Below are 27,964 nucleotides of genomic sequence, written 5' to 3' on the forward strand. Positions count from 1 at the left end.
CCACTTGAAACAATCAATTTCTAGTTTTTTTTTTCTTTTTCTTTTTAATCAGCTGATACCATGAGAGCACCATTTTAGTACAACTATATCTTTTGCAAAGTAGGGGGATTTAGTTGATATCTATGAAAATAGTTTATGTGGGAAAGAGTTTGATTGCTCAGAGGACAGTCTAGAACAGCTCTCTTTTCTAAGATGAACTTGGAACCTTCTAGAAGCCTTCAAATGCACAGAAATCTTGCTTATCTTCCTCTTGCATTAGAAGCAGTTGGAGCTGGGACAGGGTCAGGAATACCAGTAGTAGCCCTGTGGCCAGTCAGGGAAGGGTAGGGGGCGGCTTTCACTACACAGATATGGTTCGTAGCTGTGAGGGCAATGTTGCTGCAATGGAGGAACCAGAGCACTGTAAATCTAGTGTGTGCATCTGACAAGCCATTAAGGTCATTTTTTATTTATAGGAAAATCAGGAAAATGGCCACAAGCAAAGCCAGAAAGCTCAAGAGTTTAAGTATTCTTGCAAAGGGAGATGTGGGTTCTTCTACAATTCGAGTTTTGGTGGCCTTGAATGTTCGATCCCACTGGGTCAAGATGGCATTTCTGGCTCCTTCCCATTTCCCTGGGCCAGTCAAGCGGAACTGGTACGAGGTGCATGGGCCAAAGAAGATGGTCAAAGCTAGGCGTGGATCCATCAGGAGCATGGAAAGCAGGTTGGGTTTCGCGTTCATATAGGTCAGGAGTTCATCTACGTATGTGATATAATTTGTTTGTAAAGCATTGTAGTAACAGAAGCCAAACCTTTATAAAAGGAAGATTGGGGATAAAGGGGCAGACAAAAAGATAAAATAATGATAACGTTGGAACAGTAAAAGTGCCAAAAGTAAACAATGATGCTGCAAAATTTGGAATGACTTCTGTATTCTTCCCTCCATGCCCATAACTGTCTAATGGTCTCATTGTATTATTGAAATACAAGATGGGTTCCTTGAAAAGAGACTCTATACACACGGAGCTCCAAATGCTCGTAATGCATCTAGTATTACTTTAGTTCTTCTGTGAAATGATTAGCAATTTCTAGAAAAAGAGATCTTACATAATTTTACTATTCCTAAATCTTTCTAAAACTCAATTATTGTTAGATTTGCGTAATGTAAAAAGCCACAAATATCAATAGGATGGAATTCCCTGTAATGCTGGTATTAGTCTCTAATGTCCTTGACTGGCCTATGTGACAAGAAGCTTTTACATTGCATAGCTCAATTAATTATCTATGTTATCTTAGAGTTCCATAATGGAGATCAAATCATATTCCAGGTTGAGGATGAAGAAGAAACATTTCAAATGCTTTTATTGTTTTGGGATTTAGCACTTTGACAGGGATAGAAGTTTGGAAATATGATTTTAAAACTTGTTTTTCTGCCACAGAATCCCCTCTTTTAAGTGAAAATTTATAGCAAGGTCTAAAACAGATAAACAGATAAAACCAGAGATGTTTTAGGTGGATTAGGAGTGAGAGTGGGGGGGCCCCAAGACTCCCTCCCTTGCTGGCCATCTCCCTTCCATTATCCCTGGCCCTTTAGTGGTAGTCAAAGAGCAGAGCACAAGGGGACACCACTCCTCCACAGAAGAGGTTGACAAACTTATTCTGCCAAAGGCTAGACGATAAATACTTTAGGCTCTGAGGGCCGTACTATGGCCTCTACCTCACCTATTCAACTCTGCTGTTGTAACTTGAAAGCAGCCACAGATGATATGATATGTAAATGAATGAGTGCGGCTATGTTCTAATAAAACTTTATTTACGACCACTGTGGTTTGAATTTCATATAATTTTCACATATCACAAAATATTCTTCTTCCTCTTCTTTTCCAACCATTTAAAAATGTAGAAGAGAAAAACAGGTGGTCAGCAGATTTGGCCTACCGGCCATAGTTTGCCAACTCCTGGTAGCCGTCTGAATTAAGACAATAGAGCTGAATACAGATTTGTGAATGAAAGAATGAGCAGACTCTTCTAGTGTCAGAGGATAAACATGGCAGTTTGCCTGCTGATTGTGAATAAGACATAGAATACTGTATCTGGTAGATGAGGGTTAATTGAATTTGATTTAGAATCCAAACTCCATGTGGTGCTAGCTAATCATGGTCTGAAGTGATGATTTTGGGACATGGAAACTTCTCAATTTCCCTTTCCCTCCTCTCTCCTTAAACGACCGATCCTAGGTTTTTTCTCTAAGCCTCAGGTGCTTCTTCTCTCTCCAGTGTAGCTCACCTCTCTTTGCTGTTGTTTTACCAATTTCAGTTATGATTCAAAAGGGATGCATAAGTAGTTAACTTACCCACTGGGCTTGTTTTCTTTTCTTGCATTAACTTCCTCTATCATGACACTTGGTGGTGGTAACTTATTCACACCTACAAACAAACAAACAGAAAATGCAATTTAACTTTAGCGGAGCGTGCGCACTTAACCGCTAAGCCACGGGGCCCGCCCCAATTTAACTTTAGATCTAGGTGCTTACTTGGTGGGTAAAGATGCTTTTACTGCTCATCTTTTATTTCTAGTAGCCAGATACTCATCTGTTCTTCTGGCAAAAATGTTAGCAGCCTATGTAGACTGGGTGGTATGCTCCTGGTAATAATACCACCAGCTTAAAAGAGAAGTATCTGGTTATCTCTCTAGTTATTTGATATGACAGAACCTCACAACTGGTTTGACTGAATTTTATCCCTCAATTGATTGAACTTTTGGATTTTAACTGAACCAGTTGATTCAGTCAAAATACCAGGTAGATACAGCTTACATTTTTTGACCCTTCATTTATCTTTTGTGCTGATAATGGTACAAATTCATTATGATAGTGTAATTCAGTGAACAATAGAATGGATGCTGCTTTTAAAGATTCTATTGTTTTAGATAGGAGCTGGGGATGGTCTGAAGATTTCCGGTATCCAAAGTCCCATGGCAAACTGAAAACATGTGCCCAGCTGTTTCTCATGCACTTACCTTTCAGGACACGAACAGCCCATCGAGCTTGTATTTCTCCTGTGGGAACTTGGGAGCCAATGGGTTTGATGAGGCCAATAATGGCCAGGGTTGATTTTTGCAGATGTGCAGGGAACATGTACTTGTATAGCAATGCCTGGCCATCTTCAACTTTCACTACAGTCTCATCAAGAAAAGGGAAAGCAAAGGTGTATCCAGTGGCAAAGACAATGATATCGATGGGCTCTTCCTTTGGGGTGTTGTTAAATATGACGGAGTTTTCCTTCACCTCCTTTACACTTGGCTTGATGAGCACTTTCCCAGTGATGATACGGCCTGGGAGCTCATCATTTATCACAGGCTCTTTCATCTGTGTCCTAAAGAAAAACATGGACAAGGAAGAGAATTGCCAGTGAACAATGCAGTCAGCCCTCCCTCCTTGTTCCCTTCCGTTCTTCATTCTGGGACTCTCCGCTTGTCTAGGCAGGAGGTGCCAATCTTGGGAGAAGTTACCTCTGTGGGAGAGGATTCATGAATGCCCAGAAAGGATGATGAAATGTGCTTATCATTTAGTAGAGTTTGGAAGCCTGAGAAGGCAGTCAGAGCTTTCGCTAGCTCCTATTTCCCTTGCTGAATTTCAGGATTCAGCTATCACTGTCATTGTAGAGATAGCTGAATGCTGAAGGACTACAAGGGAAACCAGGGACTTCTATATCTGCTGAAAATGGCTGATGCTCTCTCCTCCTAGGAAGCAATTGTATAAGGAAAACACACATGTGTTTAAAAGGAACAAGGGCAGAATTATCTTTTTCTGGCTATGCCTTTGGAATCACTAAACAAATACTTTGTGAGATGATTTTAAATAAGTCGAGCCATATTTGGCTTATAGTGAATGCAGAGAAAGAGACAGTGTGATAAAATGGAAAGAGCACTGAGATAGGAAGTGATAAGGGTGGCTTCTTGTCTAAATGTCTATACTTAACAGAGCTTGCGAAAGTCATTTGGTCTCTACAGGCTTTCTTTTATTCATCATCAGTAAAATAAGGATACTAATACTTGCCATCCTTAGTTCCTTGGCTAGGATGAAGAGCACATGAAATAGCATATATGCAAGAACTTTGGAAATGATAAAAGATTAACTAAATCTAAGAGAGAAGGGATTATCATTCCTCAGGCTCCTTTCACATTTTCTAGGTTTGATGGGATTAAGTCAAATTCTTTATAGTCCCATGAGCTGCCATCCAGGCTAGATAAAGCTTATGGTATAAAAAGCTCTGGTGGAAAGAGTCAAAACCCATGAGGGGCTGGAGGTAGAAGAGGGTAGGTAAGAAATAAGGAAGGAAAAGATGGAGACAAAAGAGGGAAGGGGGGATCAGGGTGAGAGGAAGGTACATGAGAGAAGGATGAAGAGAGCAAGAGGAAAGAAGTGCCTGTAGTAGGAAGGGGGCTGCGTGCCATCTCTGGTGGCTTGGGTGCCACCTGATCCATGCTGGTCCAGAGTGAACTCTGGAGAAAGATCAGACAGGTTGTGCACCCTGGTAATGGAATATCATTGTACAAACAGTGAATGAAGAAGTAAAAACCATTGATTCTTGTTGAGGGGATGAGTCATAGGTTGTAACTAAAAGGACAGACTGAAATCAAGGTCATCTTGACAAGGGCAAGAAGACACTCCCATTAGAGATCGCGACGGGCAACAATGGGAGTTGATTTTTCCCACACAGAGAAACAAGGCAAGTGTGTTGCTTTTGTCAAAAGAGTCATAGACAGATAATTTTCCTTTGATTGCTGCAGCTAAGGCTTAAGCAACTTACTTTCCAAGGTCACAGAGCTCACTTATTACCAAACGAGCTTGGGCAAGTGACTGAACTTCACTAAGCCGCAGTTTACCCATAATAAAAGGGAGATTACAATGATATTCACTTTAAAGGCTATTGACAAGATGAAAGACACAATTTCACTTACCGAGAACTCCAAAACAGTTAGCTATTATGATCAAGTAAATTTGTATGAAGTTTTCCTTCATATCCAGTCATGTTGTTGGGTAATTGCCTAGTTTGGATATGCCACTGGAAGGACTGAGGCTCCTTCTTCCTAATAGCCCTTGGCAGATACACTGTATTTACCTGTCTTTTGGAGCCAAGCCATAATTTGCATGATTGAACCAGCTGTTCATCTTTTTTGCCATCAACCAAGTCACAATTGGAGTTGGGAGACAATTTATGAGCATGTTCTGAAATCGCGTTGTGAACAGCATGTCCCACGGGTACCCTGAGTCAAAGACTCGGCTGATCACCCATGACCCTTGAGTGGTGCTGAGGAACACCTGGAAGCAATCAAAGAGGTCACTCAGTTTCATACAGTGAACAGGGCTGGCCTTGTCAGACATTTGAGAAGTTTCATGAATTGAATGGCATCAAAAAGTCTGTCACCCTCAAAATACATCCCTGACAGGATAGTTTTGGCTCCCCTAACTCCTATATTAAAGTTATTCTTTTGAGATGATGGTTTGAATATCTAGAGTATTAAAACATCTTAGGGCTTATTATTGAGCACTTATCAGCCTCAGTGCTAGACACCATGATAAATGAGGTACTGTAGCAAGACGTGGGGAGCTTACAGTCTCCTGTAAGAAGACAATGAACAGGTGAATGAACAACTTTGTACATTAATAATTGTGGGCAGTAATAACAGGGTATGGCAGCAATTGAAAGTTGTCTATAAAGGATTTCAACAGAATCCGTTGTTTGAACTGGGAGTACAATTGGTTTTGGTGAAATTTTTTCTTTTTTTTTACAGATTGGCTGTTTGAGTTTACCAGCTGATTGAGTTCACTAAGCTAATAATTGTTTTGGTATCTATGCAATAGGAGTGGTCTATATAGCTGTTTAAAAATTGAATGATTTAGTCAACCAATGTATTACTTTGCAGATACAAAACAACTGATTTAACAGATGGTTTTTTCTCCAACAAACTTGGGCATGGTGACCACAGCTACAGTGTCAGAGTTCTTGTTATCTATTTTGTTTGGCTTTATAATGGAGCAGTATACTCTATACGGGAAATGTGGGGGCAAGAACTGTGAGCATATCAATGATTCTGACATTACTCTTATTTGCACTGAACCTGCCTCTCTGTGTCATGATGCACAATCGGATAGGACACTTTGGTAGAAATGAGTTATGTTCTAAACCAAGAGGAGTTTCTTGGTTGATATAGAAATGATAAGATGGATGCCAAAGCATATTTTCTGATTGAAGAAATTTGCAAATGATTAGAGAAATAGAAATAATAGTATGCTACCCACATGTGGTGATCATAGTGGATGGGACTGTGTTAATTTTGTTTCAGGACCTCCTTTCTTTTCCTTCAGGATAACTCCACAAATTGCTCAGTCTCTCCAAATCAATCAATCAATCAATCAACGAATTGATTGTTGAGTCCTTTGTCGAAAGTCCCATAAGGGAATATCAAAGTTATACACTCCCAATCCTTTTTCTTCATAGCTATTTTCATGCTTGCCATTATTGATCTAATAATTTATACTTATTTACTTAGCATCTATTTTCCCCATGACTCCATGCTCCCTGATAGTGAGATTCTTGTTTTGGTTGTTCTGTTCTACAGTGTATCCCCAGCGCCTGGTACAGCATTGGACACATCAGAAGCCAACAACTAATATATATCTGTTGGCTGAATGGCTTTCAATGAGCTTATAGCACAGTTGGAAAGAAAATATATACTATGCACGGTAATTAGAAATACTGAGAATTAAAAAGTGCCAACTGAGGAGCGTAAACAACAATTATTACATAAATTCTTACTTGGGGTGAGATAGCTGAATGTAAATGTAAATTATAAAGAGAAAAGATCACTGCAGAAGGGAGGAGTACGGTGTCAGCAAAGGGGAAAACAGAGACACGGGAATTGCAAAGGGCTGAATAGACCTGTCAGGCTGCAGTTGATCATCGTATGGGTAAATAGTGGGAGATAAAGTTAAAATGGCAGATTTGGATCAGAATATGGAGAACTCTAGGATGCAAGGCTAATGCATCTGCAATTTATTATTATTATTTTTTAGGTAAGGGGAGTTAGAAGTTTTTCAACATGAGAGTGTCATAATGAGAGCAGTCTTTTCAGAGGATTTTTTTGTTGGTGGTTGGGCGTCTGGATGGATTATTGTGTGTGGGTGCATGGACTGGGGGTGGGGTGCAGGGATGTGGGGTAGAATTAGGAACAGGGCTTTGAATCAAAGAGGTTGGGTTTGAAGACTGGCTATACCACCTGCTAATGGTACCATTTTAGGCAGGTTACTTAACGTCTCTAAGCCTCAGTTTCTTCATCTGTAGTCAAGGATACTAATAGTACCTACTTCAGTGGCTTGTTTGATGATTGGTTGAGGTAATGCAATAAAGCATATAGTGAGGTGCTTGGCACAGAGTAAGCCCCAATAAATATTAACTATTTCTACAACTATTATTAGGAGGACAATGCAATAACCTTCGTGTGAGGTGGTATGGACCTGATGATGGTGGTGGCAGTTGATAAGGAAAGAAGGGAGCAAATGGGAGATCTTAGCAAGGAAAAACTGCCAGGATTTTCTGACCTATGGGACTGGTTAAGAAACAGACATCTCCCATACCTCTTGTTGGATAACTGGGAAAATGAGAAAAATAGGAAGAGAAGTGGTTTTGGAGGAAAGATGACACCTGGAATTTGCAGTAAAATTTATGAACATTTAAGAAAAAATTACTGTAAAAAATCTGTTTTGTTTATAGGTGTGTGTTTTAGACATTTTTATTCCTTTCATCCTTTATCATGGTGTCATACACTGTTTGCCTGAGGCATACATCTTAAGATAAAGTGCTTCATTAAGCAACATCAAGAATGGTACCTTCTCTGCCAGGTGGCTGGCCTCCACAGCAATGTCTGTGCCAGAATTTCCCAATCCAATCACAAGAACTTTCTGGTCCTTAAATATATCTGGATGTTTATACTGTCGGCTATGAAAGTACTGGCCTTTAAAGGTATTTATACCTATAGAAAAAAATAAGAAGTCAAATAGAGAATTTAAGGGGTCAGTGAATGAAACATACATATTGTTCAGTTAATAACTGAATGATTGACAGATGATTTAGGTTGTTTTAATAGCATACTCGATTTTAAGAAAATCTGAACTATGAATACATGACTTTACATGATACAGAAATCAATGAGTGATTATTTATTTAGTGGAGTTGCTTACTCCATCTCAGTAGATAGGCCTTTAGTTTTATTTACTAGATGTTTAACTACTAAGTTGAAATATTGCGGCATAAAGACTTATTAAGCGCAGGTGCAAGGAGTCAATACCATTTGAAGGTTGCTAGAAATCAATGGGACAGTAATAGTTTATTTACTAATATTTGATTTATTTAGAGCTTTTCACAAGCAAGGAGCAAGAGCAGAGAAGTTAAAGGGAACTATGAGTCAGTGCCTCCACTCAATTCAGCAAACTTTTTTGGACACCTGCTATGTGCCTGGCACTACGCTAGATGATACTGGGGAAATAAGATAAATAAAATGTGGTTCCTATTCAAAAAGATCCATGTGGGTTGGGGAAGTTTACTGATAGTTCATGTTGGTGACTCATGGTAACTCAGGCTGTGTTTGCCGAGTCAGCCAGGGTTGCCTCAGAGAAAAAGGGATTATGTTAGTTACACTGGGATTAAATCTGCTGTTCTAACTCGATAGGATATCTCAGGCAGTTGACGCCAAATCACATTGAAACATCAAATGAGAATGAAGTGTTTTGGAGAATACGCTCAAGGTTTCATAACATAAGCAAAAGTAATATGGGCTATAGAAAGAACCCGTGGTTTTCCAGAAAAAAAGATAAGATATCTAGATTCTCAGGGGATAAATATGAATGCCTGTGGCAAGTAGCCTTATCAACACCTGGTAACTCTTCAGTTCATCTTGACTCATATGAAATATGACATGAATCCCAGTTAAAACCCAACCACAATCCAGAGCATTTAGAATTTAACAATTCTAAAGTTAAAATAGTAAGTTTTTAGTAACTTTGCTAAGTTAAAATAGTAAGTCAGCACATGGGTGCAATGTGGATCAGAGAACTGCTGAGAAGGGAGAACTGGACAAGTTTAACGAGAATCATGCAATTATCCCTGGATGTTAGATTATTTCAGATTCTCTCTGGATCAGGCTCTTTTGGATCACAAGTGGACAAAAATGAGACTCTGTGGCTGAGTCTCCCATCAGACGAACACTTTCTCCTCTTATATTACAGGAGGACAGAGCAAGTAAATTTATCAGGTGAATGTGGTTGTGTTAGTCAACACACCAGAATGTATATATCTGAATGAATAAAAATAGTCACCTTGGGAAGTTATACGTTTATTCTACCTGTGATACCCATTATTTTTACTAAGACTGTTTGGACATTTTCTTTGGAATTGCCTCCAGAGCTCATGACACATGTCTTTGAATATCTTCAAAGAATTTGAAATTTTGTAACAGTTAACGACTACCCTAGGGAGTATGTACAGATTAAGCAAGTCTGCTTTGAGGCAGAGAGGGAGATGGTGAGATTTGGAGGATTCCATTTGAAGTCTAAAGTCACAAAATTGTAGAGCTCAAAGCCTCCTTAACAATCATCTAGCCAGGGATTTCAAATGGCCAATTGTTGGTGGCTGGTAAGATGAAGATTGAGAAGGACTATAAGTCCTGTAGAGCTCTATTTGCTTGATTTGTGGTGTATGCTGTTGGGTAAGTGGGTGGCCCAAGCCTCTCAATTTATGGGCAAAAAAAGAGAGGCTTAGAAAGCTTAAGTGGAAGGCCCATGATTATTTAGCTTGTTAGTTGTATAGCCTAGAATCTATATCTCCTGGGTCTCAAGCTCACCCTATTCAAACTGAGTATCTTGGCTCAGTTGCTTTCAGGGTATGCTTTATCTTAATCTGACCTGACTTGAGTGACACCTGGGGGGCAGATCCAGGACCATTGGAGATACATGAGTTTGTTGTAAAATGAGTGTTGATATTACCCCAGGTCATATGTAGATTGTGATTCCTTCACTGGACTCCTATAAAACTCTATTTATTCCTTCTATAAAGGCTACATGTTTTCTTATCCACTTCCATATTCTTAGTGCCTCATGCAATATACCACGGGTGCTGAATAAATGCAATGTACTCCCTATGCCATGGAACTTTCTGGATTCTTGGAGTGATCCTGTACCACGCACTCTTTCCTGGGAGTTTGGAGTAGCTAGCTGCTCAGGGATTTTCTCTGCAGGCAAGAACTGACAAAGGATTGGGTTGTCTTGTGGATGGTGAGAGTTCATTGTTGAATGTGTTCAAGCAGAGGCTATTAGAGACTCTGAGGGATGTTGGAGAAGAGTTTCCTGCATTGGAAAGAAGACTGAATTTGGTGCTTTCCAATTCAAGGATTCTCTTCTATGGCAGTTTTCAGGATATGCTTTATCCTAACTTGACCTTATTTGAGTAACCTCTGGGGGCAGATCAAAGGCCATTGGAAGTATGTGAGTTTATTATATGAGCCTTGAGATCACTCCAGGTTGTATTTAGATGATTCAGAAAAAAATTTCCTAAAGTTTTGACTTTTGAATCCTTACTGCCGATGAAATAAACCAAACCGTTGCATTTTCTATTCCCTCTGAGTTGTAATCCAATTGAAATTTTGCATAAATTAACATGAATCATGGTTGCAAAAGCCAGATAAAGAAACTGAGACCCAAAGATGTCTTAACTTGCCTCCCAAGACTCATCTCCCTGTTAACGATTGACCCAGTGCTATAAACCTCTGATCTAGCTAAACCTCTATAAAACAAACAAACAAAAATCAAACGATTTTTTCCTTCTTTCACTGATTGACCTTTGCGGCCTCTAAATTCCTCTCTGGCTATGTGCTGCTGCTGAGGCTAGCAACTCGTGTAAGCATCCCATGTCTTAGAAGACTTACTGAGTGCTGCCAGTCACTTAAGGAGGAGCACTGAACTTCAGTGAAGCGTAAAACTGCTTATTAGTTATTCATTCTACTCTTCCATACTAATAGATTGTTTGGAACAAATGAAAGCCAAAAACGGGCCAGAAAGTGTTGGTTAGAAAAAAACCCCTGGTACCTCACAACTTTAACTATTTAATGGAGGAATCATAGGAATTCATTCCCAGACCAATCCAGTAGGAAGCTGGCTCCCTTGAGACAAATGAAGGTCAGTTGCAGAAAATGCTATACCTGGAAAGGAGTCTAGTGGCAAAAATGGGTTAGTGAGAAAACCAGTGCAGACCATGACAGCATCAAAGATGGCAGACTCTTGCTGCGTTTCACGCAGAGTGATCACCTCCCATTGGCCGGTGAGAGCAAAATCTGGGCGTTTTGTTACACTGCAGACTTTAGTCTGAAAAAAGAATCACAGGCATGATTAATAATTGTCAAAGTTCCAGTAGGGGCTTGCTGACTGATGTGCCAGTTGACATTTCAAATGTTCTAGAGCCCAGACTATACATAATTAATAAGCATAACCCTAGAAATCGAATTGGGCTGTCAGATTAATCATAATTTCCTGGATGGAAGTATTCTAAGCTTAGAGACGTAGAGGGGTATTTAAGAGAGGTGGTGAGGTCCAAAGATTTTAAGTGATTTGCTCAAATTCTCACAGTAAGTGATAGAATCAAGATAATAACCTTGGTCTTCTGTTGTCTTCATTATTCTTTCTGTTACATATATTTCTCATAGAGTTGTCTCTTTCACAACAGTTCCGTTAATAGAGAAATGGGTAATATATAATTGAAAATATAAATTTGGTCCCAAGTATCTTAGCTTGTGAAAATTCTTATAGACTATGTTGCTAGAGAACTATTGAAAAGCGCTAACTTTATGGCCTGAATTTTTTGGGAGTAGTCCAATTTCAAGTAGTCTATTTTTTGTTCTCATCAAGTACATATATGTCCATGGGTACTAGGTTCTGATTCAGAAAATATATAATATAAATGTACAAGTCAATTTTAAAAGCATAAGTGCTCCACTGATCAAGAGACTTTCTTGCCTTTTTTTCTTTTTCAGTTTTCATACAAGGCTTCTCAGGTCCTTCCTAACTGGTTCACTGTTTGGTTTACAACATTTGAAGTGCCTGTTGGATTTCTACATTTGTATTAGCAGCTCTGCCTTTTTAAAATATAAATTTTTGATTAAAAACCTTTCAAAATAAAGTTTATTTTCATCATAAAAATAATAAATGTTCATCAATGAAAATCTGGAATGTATAGAGAAGAAGGAAAAATAAAACCTCTCACAGGCAGTTGCTCATGTGTGCTTTCTTAAAACTTTGGTGAACATCTAGCTTTTTTTTTTTTTTAGTTATTTTAAAACAAGCTTGGGTAGCATGTAGTAAAGAAAATGCTTCCGATTCAGGAATTCTGATGTGTTAAAAAATATTTATGTGTGTTATATCCATTCACTATGGTAGTGTTTTATTCTTACTGTATCCCTTGTGAAATAAGGAAGTGGGATAAAATACTTTTTGGAAAACTGGAGTACTTTTATTTTTCTCCAGTTTTATTGAGATATAATTGACTTATAATATTGTATAAGTTTAAGGTGTACAATATAATGATTTGATATATATATATTGCAAAATGAATGCTACAATAAGTTTAGTTTTAACATCCCTCACTTCACATAGTTACAATTTTTTTCTTGTGATGAGAGCTTTTAAGATTTACTCTCTTAACAATTTTCAAATATACAATACAGTATTGTCAACTATAGTCACCATGCTGTACGTTACATCCCCAGAACTTATTCGTCTTATAACTGGAAGTTTGTACCTTTTGACTGCCTTCATCCTTTTCCCCACCCCACACTCTCCACCTCTGGCAACCACCAATCTGTTGTTTCTATGAGTTTGTTTTTTTTATATTTCACATATAAGTGAGATCATGCAGTATTTATCTTTCTCTGTCTGACTTATTTCACTTAGCATAATGCCCTCTAGGTCCATCCATTTTGTTGCAAATGGCAGGTTTTCCTTCTTTTTTAATGGCTGAATAATATTCCATTATATATATAACATACCACGTTTTCTTTATCCATTCATCTGTCGATGGACTCTTAGGTTGTTTCCATGTCTTGGCTATTGTAAATAATGCTGCAATTAACATGGAGGTGCAGATATCTCTTCGAGATAGTGATTTCATTTTGATCAGAAGTACTTTTAAGGTTGTGAATATGAATCTTATTTGCTACTTGTTTTAGTCAATCTTTCCATTCATATTGCTTTCTCTGTGTAATACCCTATGAATTCCTTACCATCCCCATCTGTGATAGGGAGGTAGATAGGAGAAGGGAAATACATGGATTTTCGTGTGTTTCTTGGAGAAGAAGGAAAAAAAGGAAAAAAGAAAGGATATATTCATTTACCTATGTCTTTCTACCTTCCTTCTGTCTCTGTCCTCTGAAATGGGAAGGGAGGTGAGTAGGGCCTATAAGAAGAACAATACTCAAAGATTTTTCTATTCCGACAGATATCTAGAAAAGATTGCCTTCAGATAGTAAGGTTTTCTTGTGTATGGGCCATTGCACATGTCCATTCCTATAAAGGGATGGTCAAGAAGAGAGGACTCAGGGGCTGGTAGGAGTTAGCAATGTCTCTATGTGCAGGCATTTGGCCCAAGCTGAAAATGTGGTTTGATATTTTTAGGTCTCTTTGGATACTTAGATGTAAGTATGGCAAATTAAAATTTCTTTTTTTTTTTTTGTGAGGAAGATCAGCCCTGAGCTAACATCCATGCCAATCTTCCTCTTTTTACTGAGGAAGACCCGCCCTGAGCTAACATCTATTGCCAGTCCTCCTCCTTTTTCTCCCCAAAGCCTCAGTAGATAGTTGCATGTCATAGTTGCACATCCTTCTAGTTGTCGTATGTGGGACACCGCCTCAGCATGGCTGGACGAGTGGTGCGTCTGTGCGCACCTGGGATCTGAACCTGGGCCGCCAGTAGCGGAGTGTGCGCACTTAACCGCTAAGCCACGGGGCCGGCCCCCTGGCAAATTAAAATTTTACACACCTGAATTCTTACACAAAGTATCCACCTCCACCTCCAGAGGGTATAAGTACAAGGCGAAAAGGAATCCAGCCAAGCGTCATCTGTCTCGCCAGTTCATTATCTCATCTACAGAGCCCAGGGCTAGGCTATAGAGAGATAATAGAAAACAGGTGGGAAATACTTCTTGACTACTATTCCATGTTTCATGTCTTACCTTGAATTGAATGTATTTCTGAAGGTTGAACTGGTTTGCGTACATCTTGAGATATTCCAGAAATTGAGAATGTGGCAAATAGTTTGGCCAATCTTCTGGGAAGGGAAAGTCTGAGTAACAAGACATCTCCTTGCAGCTGTTGGAAACCACAGACTTGTAGATGCTGGCTCGGCCTTCTTCAACATCTTCCTGTACAGTGTGTGCACATGAGCACGTGTGTGTGCATGTGCGTGCACACATATGAAAGAGATGTTACATTTAGACATTTGAAACATTGATAAAGATTAAGGTGACCCTTTCTAATGAGATTTGTTATAGAAATGGTGAACATTGGACCCTACTACGAATTTCATGATCAGAATTATAATCTTGTTCATCACGTGCTAACAAATAAACCTGGGATGAACTCACCTGTTCAGATTCACACGGTATTACCAGAAAGTACAGGAGAATATGGAAATACACCAGAACCAGGAAGCAGCACCTGGATGAGGGACAATTGCTAGGTACTTTGGTTTCACGGGGTGTTGTTGAAAGGATTGTGGAGAAGAGGGGTTCAGATCATGAAGGATTTTGAATCTAAAGTTAAGGAATCTGGATTTTAAGGAAGGTTATGGCAGTCTTCCGAATGTTTTATCATGGAAGTGATTCATGTTACATTTTGGAAAGATAATTCTAGTTCTACAAAAGATGAATTAGGGGGATCTGGAAAGGAAGGAAGGAGGCTCGTTAAGAGCCTAAAACACGATTCTCCATGATTGCTAATGAGGGCCCATTAATTTAAATTGAATGAAATAAAAAATCTAGTTCTTTAGTCATATCAGCTACATTTTGTAGTACTTATGGCTGGTGGCTACCTTCTTGGATAGTAGAGCTTTAGAACATCGTTAAACTTGAAGCAAGGAATTAGGAGTTAGTTTAGTGTTGGTTTGATTTAATTAAAAGTGATCAAGGTTCAGGGCCGACCCCATGGCTTAGCGGTTAAGTGCGCGCGCTATGCTGCTGGCAGCCCGGGTTCGATCCCAGGTGCGCACCGACGCACCGCTTCTCCGGCCACGCTGAGGCCACGTCCCACATACAGCAACTAGAAGGGTGTGCAGCTATGACATACAACTATCTACTGGGGCTTTGGGGGAAAAAATACATTAAAAAAAAAAAGTGATCAAGGTTCCTCTGGGTTTTAGAAAAAAAGAGAATAGGAACAGCTGTAAAGAGCTGTAATATTGAGAAATGAGAACAAGCATCAAGGGAAAAATTATTGTATAAGGAGAAAAACACCATTATAAACATTTTGGGGTCAATTAGGCCAAAGCTCCCTTCCTTTTCGCTGGCTTCTGAGAGCATCCCATAGTAAATAATACTTTGTTAATAGTGTCAATTTTTTTTTTATTTATTTTTTTCCCCCAAAGCCCCAGTAGATAGTTGTATGTCATAGCTGCACATCCTTTTAGTTGCTGTATGTGGGACGCAGCCTCAGTGTGGCCGGAGAAGCGGTGCGTCGGTGCGTGCCCGGGATCCGAACCCGGGCCGCCAGCAGCGGAGCGCCCGCACCTGACCGCTAAGCCACGGGGGCTGGCCCAATAGTGTCAATTTTGAGACGAAGTCAAGATGGCAGCGTAGGCAGACTCTGAACTCACCTCCTCCCGCGGACACAGCCAATTTACAACTACTCGTGGAAAAATTACCCAGAGACAGAACTGAAAACTGGATAAGAGGAACTCCTGCAGCAAAGCACAATCCTAATTGAGGTGGAAGAGGCAGAAACTCCCTTCTGGAGATGAAAAATGCCGCCTTCACAAGATGCAGCGCCTCACGGCCGCCCGGGAGCAGCCCACAGGTACGCAGCCCTCCCTGGAGGAGCGGGCCCCGAGCCAGGGAGCGCCCCTGCTGTGGGCATTGTGTGGACCCAGCACAATCGAGACCAGTGGCATAATATCTGACTTTGCCTGCTACTAAAACACTGGGGAGTACCCCCAGAAATGCTGGTTCACAAGGAAATTAAAACTGGCTCTTAAAGGGCCCACGCGCAAACTCACCCGTTTCAGAAAGCAACCTAAAATCACCAGAAAGAAAGGTGCACAGTGCTTTGGTGAAAAGAGACTCACCTAATAGGCCCTGAGTGCATCTCGGTGAGGGGTGAGACCTCTCCAGGGACTGGGACATTGGCGGAGGCCCTTGTTGTGGCCTGGTGTGGGCGTGCTGACACAGATGCCATTGGAGTTCTCCCTGGGGCCTGCTAGCCCAGGTCTGCCCCACCCGCTAGAGCACCGATTTAATCCAGCTCAGCCAGGGCAGGCAGCCCACCCTAGCGACTGGCCCCACCCAACAACAAGCCCTCAGGCAACTTGTGGGCCTGCATAGATTGGTGACTGGATTCTCTGCTGCCTGGCAACTAAGCCGATTTCAGTGGGGCAGGGCGTGCACAAGGAGCAGGTGGAGAGTGTGGGGCAGTGGTGGAGTGTATGGGGCTCCCGCCGTGGAGAGACTGGGTCCGCTTCGGGAGGTCGGGGCACGCACACAGGACAGGACTGTGTTGACTGTGTGTGTGGACCTGTGGGCAGCAGGGCTTGTCAGCTGCAGAAGACTTGTGCTTCTCAAAGACCCACATAGGGGGTTTGCCCCACCTTCCAAAGCCTGAAACAATTGGGTGCTCCCGTGCCTGAGGCCAGCCCCACCAAGCTGCAATCCTCAGATAGCTGACAAGAGACCTAAAGGCTGGAGGCTTACAGCAATTGTAAGGCCCTGAGCCTAACAACCTGCCACGCTGGGGGCCTACTCACTTAAAAGAAATACTGCAACACAAATGTGCTATTAGAACTTGCAGCCAACTGTGCTGGGGCTCCCCACAGCTGATAAAGACACTGAAGGGCCCACAACAACTACAAGCAGCTGAGCATTACAACAGCTGGCCAGGAGCATAACTCGGCCCCCCTGGGTGCCTACAGGGAGAGCAAACAGGCCACAACAGAAGGACACAAGTAGCCCACATAGGGGTCACCCCTGGAACATTGAGAACTGAGGGAAGCACACGGCAGGCCTCCTAAGCCATCACTTACATAAGGTCACCTATCCAAGAGCAGGAGACGTAGCTGACCTACCTAATACATAGTCACAAGCACTGGGAAAGAGGCAAAACGAGGAGGCAAAGGAATACATTCCAAGTAAGGGAACAGGACAAAACCCCAGAAAAGGAACTAAGTGAAACAGAAATGAGCAACCTACTTGACAGAGAGTTCAAACAAGGAGTGTTAAGGATGCTCACTGATCTGGGGATGAGAATAGATGAACTCAGTGAGAATGTCAACAAAGAAATGGAAGATATAAAAAAGAACCAATCAGAAATGAAGAATACAATACTGGAAATGAAAAATTCACTAGAGGGACTCAAAAGCAGAGTAGAGGATACAGAAGAATGGATCTGTGAGCTGGACAAAAGACTAGAGGAAATTACCCAAGCTGAACAGATAAAAGAGAAAAGAATTAAAAAGAGTGAGGACAGTCTAAGGGACCTCTGGGACAGCATCAAGCACACTGACATCCGTGTTATAGGTGTCCCGGAAGGAGAAGAGCGAGACAAAGGGGCAGAGAATCTATTTCAAGAAATAATAGATGAAAACTTCCCTAACCTAAGGAAGGAAACAGACATCCAGGTACAGGAATCACAGAGAGCCCCAAACAAGATAAACCCAAAGAGGCCCACACCAAGACACATCATAATCGAAATGTCCGGAATTAAAGATAAAGAGAGAATCCTAAAAGCCACAAGAGAAAGTCAAGTTACATACAAAGGAAACCCCATAAGGCTATCAGCTGACTTCTGAGCAGAAACCTTACAGGCTAGAAGAGAGTGACATGATATATTTAAAGTGCTAAAAGGGAAAAACTTACAGCCAAGAATACTCTACCCAGCAAGGTTATCATTCAAAATGGAAGGAGAGATCAAAAATTTCCCAGACAAGCAAAAATTAAAGGAGTTTGTCATGAAGAAACCAGTGCTACAAGAAACATTAAAGGGACTGATTTAAGGGGAAAAGAGAAGACCACAAATAGGAAAAATTATCTATTTCCATGATAAGAGGGTAACGGATACAAATGCACAAAAAGGAGGTTAGATATGATATCAAAAACATAAAAGGAAGGAGGAGGGGAGTTAAGGAGTAGAGCTTTCAGACAGAGGTCAAACTAAAGCGACCATCAATTCTGTATAGAAGAAGAAAGGAACAGAGAAGGACTACTAAAACACTGAGGGAAAAAAAAGTTAAAAAATGGCAGTAAGTACATACTTATCAATAGCTACTTTAAACGTCAATGGACTAAATGCTCCAATTAAAAGGCACAGGGTGGCTGAATGGATAAAAAAACAAGACCCATATATATGCTGCATACAAGAGACACACTTCAGACCTGAAGACACTCACAAACTCAAAGTGAGGGATGGAAAAAGATACTCCATGCAAATGGCAATGAAATGAAAGCTGGGGTAGCAACTCATATCAGACAAAATAGACTTTAAAACAAAAACTGTAAAAAGAGACAAAGGAGGGCATTACATAATGATCAAGGGAACAATCCAACAAGAGGATATAACACTTGTAAATATCTACACACCCAATGTAGGTGCACCTAAATATATAAAGCAATTATTAACAGACATAAAAAGAGAAATAGACAGTAACACAATAATAGTAGGGGACTTTAACACTTCACTTACACCAACAGATAGATCATCCCAACAGAAGATCAATAAGGAAACATTGGCCTTAAATGACACACTAGAACAGGTGGACCTAGTAGATGTATACAGAGCATTCCATCCAAAAACCGAAGAATACACGTTCTTTTCAAATGCACATGGAACATTCTCCAGGATTGATCACATATTAGGCCACAAAACAAGTCTCCATAAATTTAAGAAGATTGAAATAATACCAAGCATCTTTCCTGACCACAACTGTATGAAACTAGAAATCAACTATAGGAAGAAAATCAGAAAAGCCACAAATACGTGGAGATCAAACAAAATGCTACTGAACAACGACTGGGTCAATGAAGAAATCAAAGAAGAAATCAAAAAATACCTGGAGACAAATGAAAATGAAAATACGACATGCCAGAATTTATGGGATACAGCAAAAGCAGTTCTAAGAGGGAAGTTTATAGCAATACAGGCCTATCTCAACAAACAAGAAAAATCTCAAATAAACCATCTAACGATGCACCTAAAAGAAATGGAAAAAGAAGAACAAACAAAGACCAAAATCAGTAGAAGAAGGGAAATAATAAAAATCAGAGCAGAAATAAATGAAATAGAGACAAAAAAAACAATAGAAAAAATTAATAAAACCAAGAGCTGGTTCTTTGAAAAGATCAACAAAATTGACAAACCTTTAGCTAGACTCACCAAAAAAAAAGAGAGAAGGCACAAATAAGTAAAATCAGAAATGAAAGAGGAGAAATTACAACAGACACCTCAGAAATACAAAAGATTATAAGAGAATACTATGAAAAGCTATATGCCAACCAATTTGACAATCTGGAAGAAATGGATAAATTCTTCGAATCATACAACCTTCCAAAACTGGATCAAGAAGAAGTAGAGAATTTGAATAGACCAATCACCAGTAAGGAGATCGAAACAGTAATCACAAACGTCCCCAAAAATAAAAGTCCAGGACCAGACGGCTTCCCTGGTGAATTCTACCAAACATTCAAAGAAGACTTAATACCTATCCTTCTCAAACTCTTCCAAAAAATTGAGGAGGGGGGGAAGCTCCCTAACCCATTCTACGAAGCTGACATTACCCTGATACCAAAACCAGACAAGGACAGCACAAAAAAAGAAAACTACAGGCCAATATCGCTGATGAACATCGATGCAAATATCCTCAACAAAATACTAGCAAATCGCATACAACAATACGTTAAAAAGATTATACACCATGATCAAGTGGGATTTATTCCAGGTATGCAGGGATGGTTCAATGTTCGCAAATCAATCAACGTAATACACCATGTTAATAAAATGAATAAAAATCACATGATCATCTCAATAGATGCAGAGAAAGCATTTGACAAGATACAACATCCATTTATGATAAAAACTCTGAATAAAATGGGTATAGAAGGAAAGTACCTCAACATAATAAAGGCCATATATGAGAAACCCACAGCTAATATCATCCTCAATGGGGAAAAACTGAAAGCTATCACTCTAAGAACAGGAACCAGACAAGGATGCCCACTGTCACCACTCCTATTTAACATAGTACTGGAAGTCCTAGCCAGAGCAATCAGGCAAGAGAAAGAAATAAAAGGGATCCAAATTGGAAAGGAAGAAGTGAAACTGTCACTATTTGCAGATGACATGATTTTACATATAGAAAACCCTAAAGAATCCACCAGAAAACTTTTAGAAGTAATAAACGAATATGGTAAAGTTGCAGGATACAAAATTAACATACAAAAATCAGTTGCATTTCTATACACTAACAACGAAGTAGCAGAAAGAGAAATTAAGAATACCATCCCATTTACAATTGCAACAAAAAGAATAAAATACCTAGGAATAAACTTAACAAAGAGGTGAAAGAGCTGTACACGGAAAACTATAAAACATTGCTGAAAGAAATTGAAGAAGACACAAAGAAATGGAAAGATAGTCCGTGCTCTTGGATTGGAAGAATTAACATAGTTAAGATGTCCATACTTCCTAAAGCCATCTATAGATTCAATGCAATCCCTATCAAAGTTCCAACAACAATTTTCACAGAAATAGAACAAAGAATCCTAAAATTTATATGGAACAACAAAAGACCCCGAATAGGTAAAGGAATCCCAAGAACAAAGAACAAAGCTGGAGGTATCACACTCCCTGATTTCAAAATATACTACCAAGCTATAGTAACCAAAACAGCATGGTACTGGCACAAAAACAGACACACAGATCAATGGAATAGAATCGAAAGCCCAGAAATAAACCCACACATCTATGGACAGCTAATCTTTGACAAAGGAGCCAAGAACATACAATGGAGAAAAGAAAGTCTCTTCAACAAATGGTGTTGGGAAAACTGGACAGCCACATGCAAAAAAATGAAAGTAGACCCTTACCTTACACCATACACAAAAATTAACTCCAAATGGATTAAAGACTTGAATGTAAGACCTGAAACTATGAAACTTATAGAAGAAAACATAGGCCGTACACTCTGCGACATTGGTCTTAGCAACATATTTTCAAGCACCATGTCTGACCGGGCAAAAGAAACAATAGAAAAAATAAACAAATGGGACTACATCAAACTAAAAAGCTTCTGCACAGCAAAGGAAACCATCAACAAAACGAAAAGACAACCTAACAATTGGGAGAAGATATTTGCAAACCATACATCTGATAAGGGCTTAATCTCCAAAATATATAAAGAACTCATGCATCTCAGCAACAAAAAAACTATCAACCCAATTAAAAAATGGGCAAAAGACCTGAACAGACATTTCTCCAAAGAAGATATACAGATGGCCAACAGACACATGAAAAGATGTTCAACATCATTAACTATCAGGGAAATGCAAATCAAAACTACAATGAGATATCACCTCACGCCCGCCAGAATGGCTATAATTAACAAGACAGGAAACAACATGTGTTGGAGAGGATGTGGAGAGAAGGGAACTCTTATACACTGCTGGTGGGAGTGCAAACTGGTGCAGCCACTATGGAAAACACTATGGAGATTTCTCAAAAAATCAAGGATAGAACTACCATATGATCCAGCTGTTCTACTTCTGGGTATTTATCCAAAGAACTTGAAAACACCAATTTGTAAAGGTACACGCACCCCTGTGTTCATTGCAGAGTTATTCACAATAGCCAACACTTGGAAGCAACCTAAGTGCCCATCAAGGGACGAATGGATAAAGAAGATGTGGTATATATACACAATGGAATACTACTCAGCCATAAGAAACGATGAAATCCAGCCATTTGTGACAACATGGATGGACATTGAGGGTAATATGCAAAGTGAAATAAGTCAGAGGGAGAAGGTCAAATACCGTATGATTTCCTTCATTAAGTAGTAGATAATAACAACAATAAACAAACACATAGAGACAGAGATTGGATTGGTGGTTACCAGAGGGGAAGGGGGGAGGGAGGAGGGCGAAAGGGATAATTTGGTACATGTGTGTGGTGATGGGTTGTAATTAGTATTTTGGTGGTGAACATGATGTAATCTATGCAGAAATAGAAGTATAATGATGTACACCTGAAATTTATCCAATGTTATAAACCAATGTTACTGCAATAAACAAAAAATTAAAAAAAAAATAGTGTCAATTTCTAGTTAACAATAATAAAAAGCTGAATTTGGAATATATAGTGTTTAAGATAAGCAGAGATGTGCATACTACATCTTGTAAAGATTTCCAGAAAAATTGTTCAAAAAAATTTAAAGCATTTTCTAATGACATGTTTAAGTAACAAAGAGTAATGGAGATTTACCGGAACTGAATAAACCAGGGAGCCATGTATTTTATGGGACCTTAAAACAAATGAACAAACAAACAAAAAATAGGACAAAAGAAAGACAATACTCTGTTTTGTCAAACATTGAAGGCCGTTGTGCAATAATGTACCACAGGTGTTAGCCGAGGAGAAACTCAAGTTTAGAGTGGAAACAGCCCTTAGGGTGGAATCCAAGACCATCTTTTTGCTCTTGTTTGCCTTTCCTCCCACTGGTTGTTCTCCTGGAAAAATACAAGGTCTGTCGTGTTTAGCATATATTCGGAGAGTTCGGGTCCATGCCACCTCTGAATGGTGTTTGCGGTCCTGAGCCCTCCTCTCCCGAGTTTGCCTCAGTGAATAAGCAACCTGCTCCAGTGATTCCCAGGCCTTGCCGGGACCCCTGGCTGCAGGCACTCTTGGCGGTCTCTGTGTGGGTCTGCCAAGCGCCCTGGCACTCTGAGTGCGGAAGCACATGCCTCCTGAGAATCGATGGACCACTTAGGGGAAAGATGTTTTTCGTTTGTCTTGAAGGGAAAAATGAGTGGTGGGGAGGAAGGATGGACTATGGAGAGAGGGAAATGAATAAGAGCAGGAATGGAGGGGTTTCTGGCTTCCTGATCTACTTTGGGCCTGCAATACAATGAGAAAATCACTGCTCTCTGCTAGGACACCTGGTGGGATTCCATGAACAGTCCAGGATTTGCCTGCCCTCCTTCCTCAGCTGTGAAACAGGCTCTGGAAATGCACGGAGTGTAGTTCTTGACAGCATAGACCCTGGAGTCACACCATCTGGGTTCATATTCAAGCTCTACGTTTTTAGCTGGGTGACTTTGGGAATTTTCTTAACCTCTCTGTGTCCCAGTTTCCTCAGCTATAAATAAGAATAATATTAGTACATATCCCCTAGAATAAACTGATGTGATAGTTATAATGCATTTAGAACAGTGTCTGGTAAGTTCTCAATAAATGTTAACTGTTATTCATATTATTCTTCTACAATTACCGTGGAGATTTACTTTCTCAAACTTTGTGTGCTTCAGAGAGGATTATAGGCAATGGGAAGAAAGCTCTGTCAGGTTAGAGGTTTCTCTTTTCCCATTTTAAAAATAGATGTAAAATGATAAAAAGTCACTCCTGAATGGAGACAGCCTCTCCACACATGACATTCACACCTCTTTTATTATTTCCTTTCTCTTCTCCTCTCCTTTGAGCAGCCAGAACCCATTTTAGTTTGTCACCTCCTCTCCCTAATGAGAGTCAGACTCTCATTGGTGGACAGTGTCTAGTTCTTGGACCTACAACATAGGAGAGCTGTGGAAACCTCAGAGGAAATTTGAGGAACCCCCAAAAGGATAGGGGCCTGTCAGGTGTACCCCCCCAAAGATAATAGGAATTCAATAAATGTGTGTTGACTGTATGAATAAAAGGAAACCTACAAAGATCACTGAATTTTTAGAAATAAGACTTAAAGAAAGATTGTGGGAATCAAGCCTAAGGAAGAAATAGCTGGGGAACAATTCCTCAGTGATTTAAGGCGTAAAGTATTACACTTCATGTTGCCCCCAGTGAATCTAAAAAATATGTGGCCCATAAGGCACACAGTACGTGCTCAATAAATATTTGTTGAATAAATGAAAGGATGCATGTGCAGAGGAAAAGACCTTGATGCACATATGGAGGGACACCATTCCAGGGAGGGTTATTGAGCCCTGGAGTATGTTCCAGGGATGTGAAGGAGGACGCTGGATTAGTTTCTCCCAGTGTGGTATCCTTATCTCTAGATGACGTCATTGTGGCCCTCCATGAAGGCGATCTATCCTCGTCCCTTCCTGTACTGAAATTCTTTATGCGTCATAGCGAGTAACAGGACAGTTCCTCACATTTTATTTCTTCAACATTACTTTACAATTGAGGTGATCCACCTGTAGTGTTACTGACACCTCTAACCAACCTTTTGTGGAATGTGTGTGTGTGTGTGTTGGGGTAAGAGGGGGACAGGATGTCTCTAGAAAGCCCCAGGAGACTCATAGCATGTTAGACCTCGAAGGCCCCTTCAAGGTCCCCTAGTTTAGGGATTTTCAATCAGGCTTTAGAGGAATCTCAAGGTAGTCCAGAGGTGCCTAAGGAAGCCTCTGTGTCGAGAGATGGCTGCTGAGTGAAGGCAGGCTGGTTTTTCTCGCTTCCTAGCCCCTAGTAATTCAGCTTTTATCTACTTTCCAAACTGCTTCCTGTTCTCATTTTATAATGGGAGGTAATGGGGCTGGAATGACTTGTTAACTGGGCACCAACTTACTTGGGCTACTGCTGGATCACCCTCTTTCTCATCCTTTTGGTGTCCTATCACATGACTCACAGTATTTTTTCATGGCCTCTACTTTTCTTAATTCTCCACCTCCGTTCACCACCGTCACTCTTTCTTTGCCCTCCACAGACACCATATTTTCCTGAAAGAATTGAGCCCTCTGATGTGCATGTTCCTGTGTCTTCTTTCCCTCCACCTCAAAATTTGTCTCCATGTTCACCTTTCCTTCCCCTCCAGTCTCTGAGGAAGGTGTCTCTCCTCACCTTTCCAAGGTGAATGCTTCCACTTGGGCCTACAATTCCACAGCTTCCTTTTTCTGCCAGGATCTTGTCCCAATTTGGGCTTACGTATGCAATCATTTCCCACTACCCAGATATTTTCTCTTTACTTACAAACATATGTGGGTCTTCCCATCATGCAAACAAAACAAACATAACAACAACAACAAGACATCTTCTTCATTTTGCTCCTCATTATCCATCGCTTTGTTTTTTTTGGGAGGAAGATCAGCCCTGAGCTAACATCCATGCTAATCCTCCTCTCTTTTTGCTGAGGAAGACCGGCTCTGAGCTAACATCTATTGCCAATCCTCCTTTTTTTTTCCCCCCCAAAGCCCCGGTAGATAGTTGTATGTCATAGTTGCACATCCTTCTAGTTGCTGTATGTGGGACGCGGCCTCAGCATGGCCGGAGAAGCGGTGCTCAGGGCACGCCTGGGATCCGAACCCGGGCCACCAGTAGCGGAGTGCGCGCACTTAACCGCTAAGCCAGGGGGCCGGCCCTATCCATGGCTTTCTAAATCGCCTCTGAATCCCCTGCTCAAACATTCAGCCACGCTCCTCCTCTCCCATTATTTCTCTTACAAGTACCACATACACCAGTAAGCTATTTTATTTTCCAAGCACGCCCAGTACTTTTTCTGTACTGGCTCCCTCTCTGGTATCTCCCACTGAATCTCTTCTGCCTATTGAAATCCTTCAAAGTCCACCATGTGCCACCTCTTCAGTGAAGCCTTCCTTGGCTTTCCTCAAGTGGATGTAATCCCGACCTCATTTTCACTCCACAGCACTGTTTCTGACTTGCAAGATCCTGCACTTTTACCATCGGCCTCACAGCTCCCTGAGGGTAGGGTGAATCCTGTTCATTTTTGTGTCCCCCCACAGTGCTTTGTGCATAGGCGTTTGACCTGCCCAAGTCACACAGCCAGTGGGGCACAGCTGGATCTAGAACTCTTTTCTCTTGATTCTTAGATAATGATTTTTTTGTGTTAATAACTAGGTGACCATGACCTATATAAGGTGTGTTTTTGTCTAGTATCCCAAGGTCTCTGCAATCACTTTTTGCTTTGACTGAGATTACTTTAACCAAATAACTCTGCTAGTTACCCCTCTATTTGAGCTGTTTCATCTTGTGAACCAACTCTCAACTCTGATGGATTAATAGAGCTTGTTTAGATTATTGTGTTAAGAAGGGTTCTGAGGCTCATCAGGAGAAGGGTATCATGTTTGATTAGCAATGTCTTCAATGGGCATGGGTGTCAGGTTTCTACTATCCTATTGAAACTATACAGTTTGAGTCTTGGGAACAGATGTGCCCTTTCCCCAGTCCCCTTGGGGAGGTCTCTATGCATTGATGGTCACATTTGATGGTTGGACACATTTTCAAGATATGCAGTTCTTTATGTGAGCCAAGATGGCCTATGCTGGGAGGACTGTGACTGAACTAGCATCTTTGACCTCTCTGGAACTTTGCTCAGTGAGTTAGAAAATAATTAACTTTATTCTAGTTCCAAGTTCCACCCTTCTGTAATGGGGGAACGAGGGAATGCTTTCTCTCAGCCCCTTAGGGGATCTAAGGCCAGAATATCTGAGATCTTGCTCCTTTTCAGTATTCCTGACAGCTTTCTCCTCAGCACATTTAAGCTCATGCAAAATGTGCTTGCCCTCCAGAGAAGGAGGGAAAATAGGAGCTTTGGGGGGATCTGATGCAAATCCTTCCCGGGCTGAGCCGTGGAGCTCACTGAACACTTTTCATGCCTTGCTTCAGGGTTCAACGGCCTCAGGCAGGGCCCCTGTGATCCCCCTGGGCCCCAGACCAGCCGAAGGTGGGCTGTATACTTGCCTTTCCTCATTCCTCACCCCTCTCCCCCTTCCAATCCAGGCTGGAGTCCTGCTGAGATTTGAGAATATTACTTCTCTTTAGCTCAGGGAACAAACAAGTCTCCAAAGCCCCATTCTCTACTTCTGATTGTTCTTGGTATGGATCGGGCGCGCCGGGACAGCAGGACCTCGAGGACAGGACTCACCCTAGGCTGAGCCCTGTGTCGTTTTACTTCAGGTAGAGCAGGGCTGGACAAGGACGCGGTACAAGCAGCTCAGCCTTGCAGGTGAGGCTGAAGTGCCTGCACTGCGTTTACACCTTTGCCCCAAATACTGCGTCTCTGGCCTGGGCTTTGGACCCCACTCCCCTTGTCCTGGGCTTTCCCAGCCTGTCCCAGCCACTGCATCCTCTCCCGCCCCTTTGCGGGCGTCTTTCTTCCTCTCGGCTCTGGATAAAGTGTGTAAGGCGGCTGCCGACCTCCTGCCCAAGCTCACCTCGTCCCTGCTTCTTTCTTCTATCAATTTCCATGTCCTTTCCTGGCATCCTGTGTAGCAGACATTTCTAGCCCCTCCCCAAGGCAGCCAGCCCTTGTGGAAGAAATTCAATCTCTTTCAGCGCTGGTCAAGCCCTTTCCAACAGACGCATGGCAAAGCTGTTGAAACCCCACTTACGGTGAATCTCCACAGCCCCCCGAGGTCGTCGCTCCTCTCGAAGCAGGTGGGCTCCAGGCCTTCCTCCAGACAGCACTTGATGGAGGCCAGGCCACAGACCCCAGCCCCCACAATTGCAACTTGCTTGGCCAT

General features: G+C 41.1%; 1 protein-coding gene across 1 annotated transcript; it reads right to left on the reverse strand.

Annotated features, from left to right (window-relative positions):
- Positions 1 to 26: 26 nt before the first annotated feature.
- Positions 27 to 27,964, reverse strand: FMO1 (flavin containing dimethylaniline monoxygenase 1). The gene is made up of 8 exons (XM_058540086.1): positions 27,833 to 27,964; positions 14,255 to 14,443; positions 11,234 to 11,396; positions 7,872 to 8,014; positions 5,104 to 5,303; positions 2,999 to 3,354; positions 2,334 to 2,406; positions 27 to 792 (listed from the first exon to the last, which is right to left on the reverse strand). The coding sequence occupies exons 1-8, from the start codon at positions 27,962 to 27,964 to the stop codon at positions 450 to 452; spliced, it is 1,599 nt and encodes a 532-aa protein (XP_058396069.1). The 3' UTR covers positions 27 to 449.

Source organism: Diceros bicornis, chromosome 4 (assembly GCF_020826845.1).
Source record: "Diceros bicornis minor isolate mBicDic1 chromosome 4, mDicBic1.mat.cur, whole genome shotgun sequence".
NCBI lineage: Eukaryota > Metazoa > Chordata > Mammalia > Perissodactyla > Rhinocerotidae > Diceros > Diceros bicornis.

Coding starts and splice junctions, on each gene's coding strand:
- FMO1 (XM_058540086.1), bottom strand. CDS start 27,964: ATGGCCAAGCAAGTTGCAATTGTGGGGGCTGGGGTCTGTGGCCTGGCC. Junction 8,015..11,233: donor GCCACTAGACTCCTTTCCAG/GTATAGCATTTT, acceptor TTTTTTCTATAG/GTATAAATACCTTTAAAGGC. Junction 2,407..2,998: donor GGCTGTTCGTGTCCTGAAAG/GTAAGTGCATGA, acceptor GTTTGTTTGTAG/GTGTGAATAAGTTACCACCA.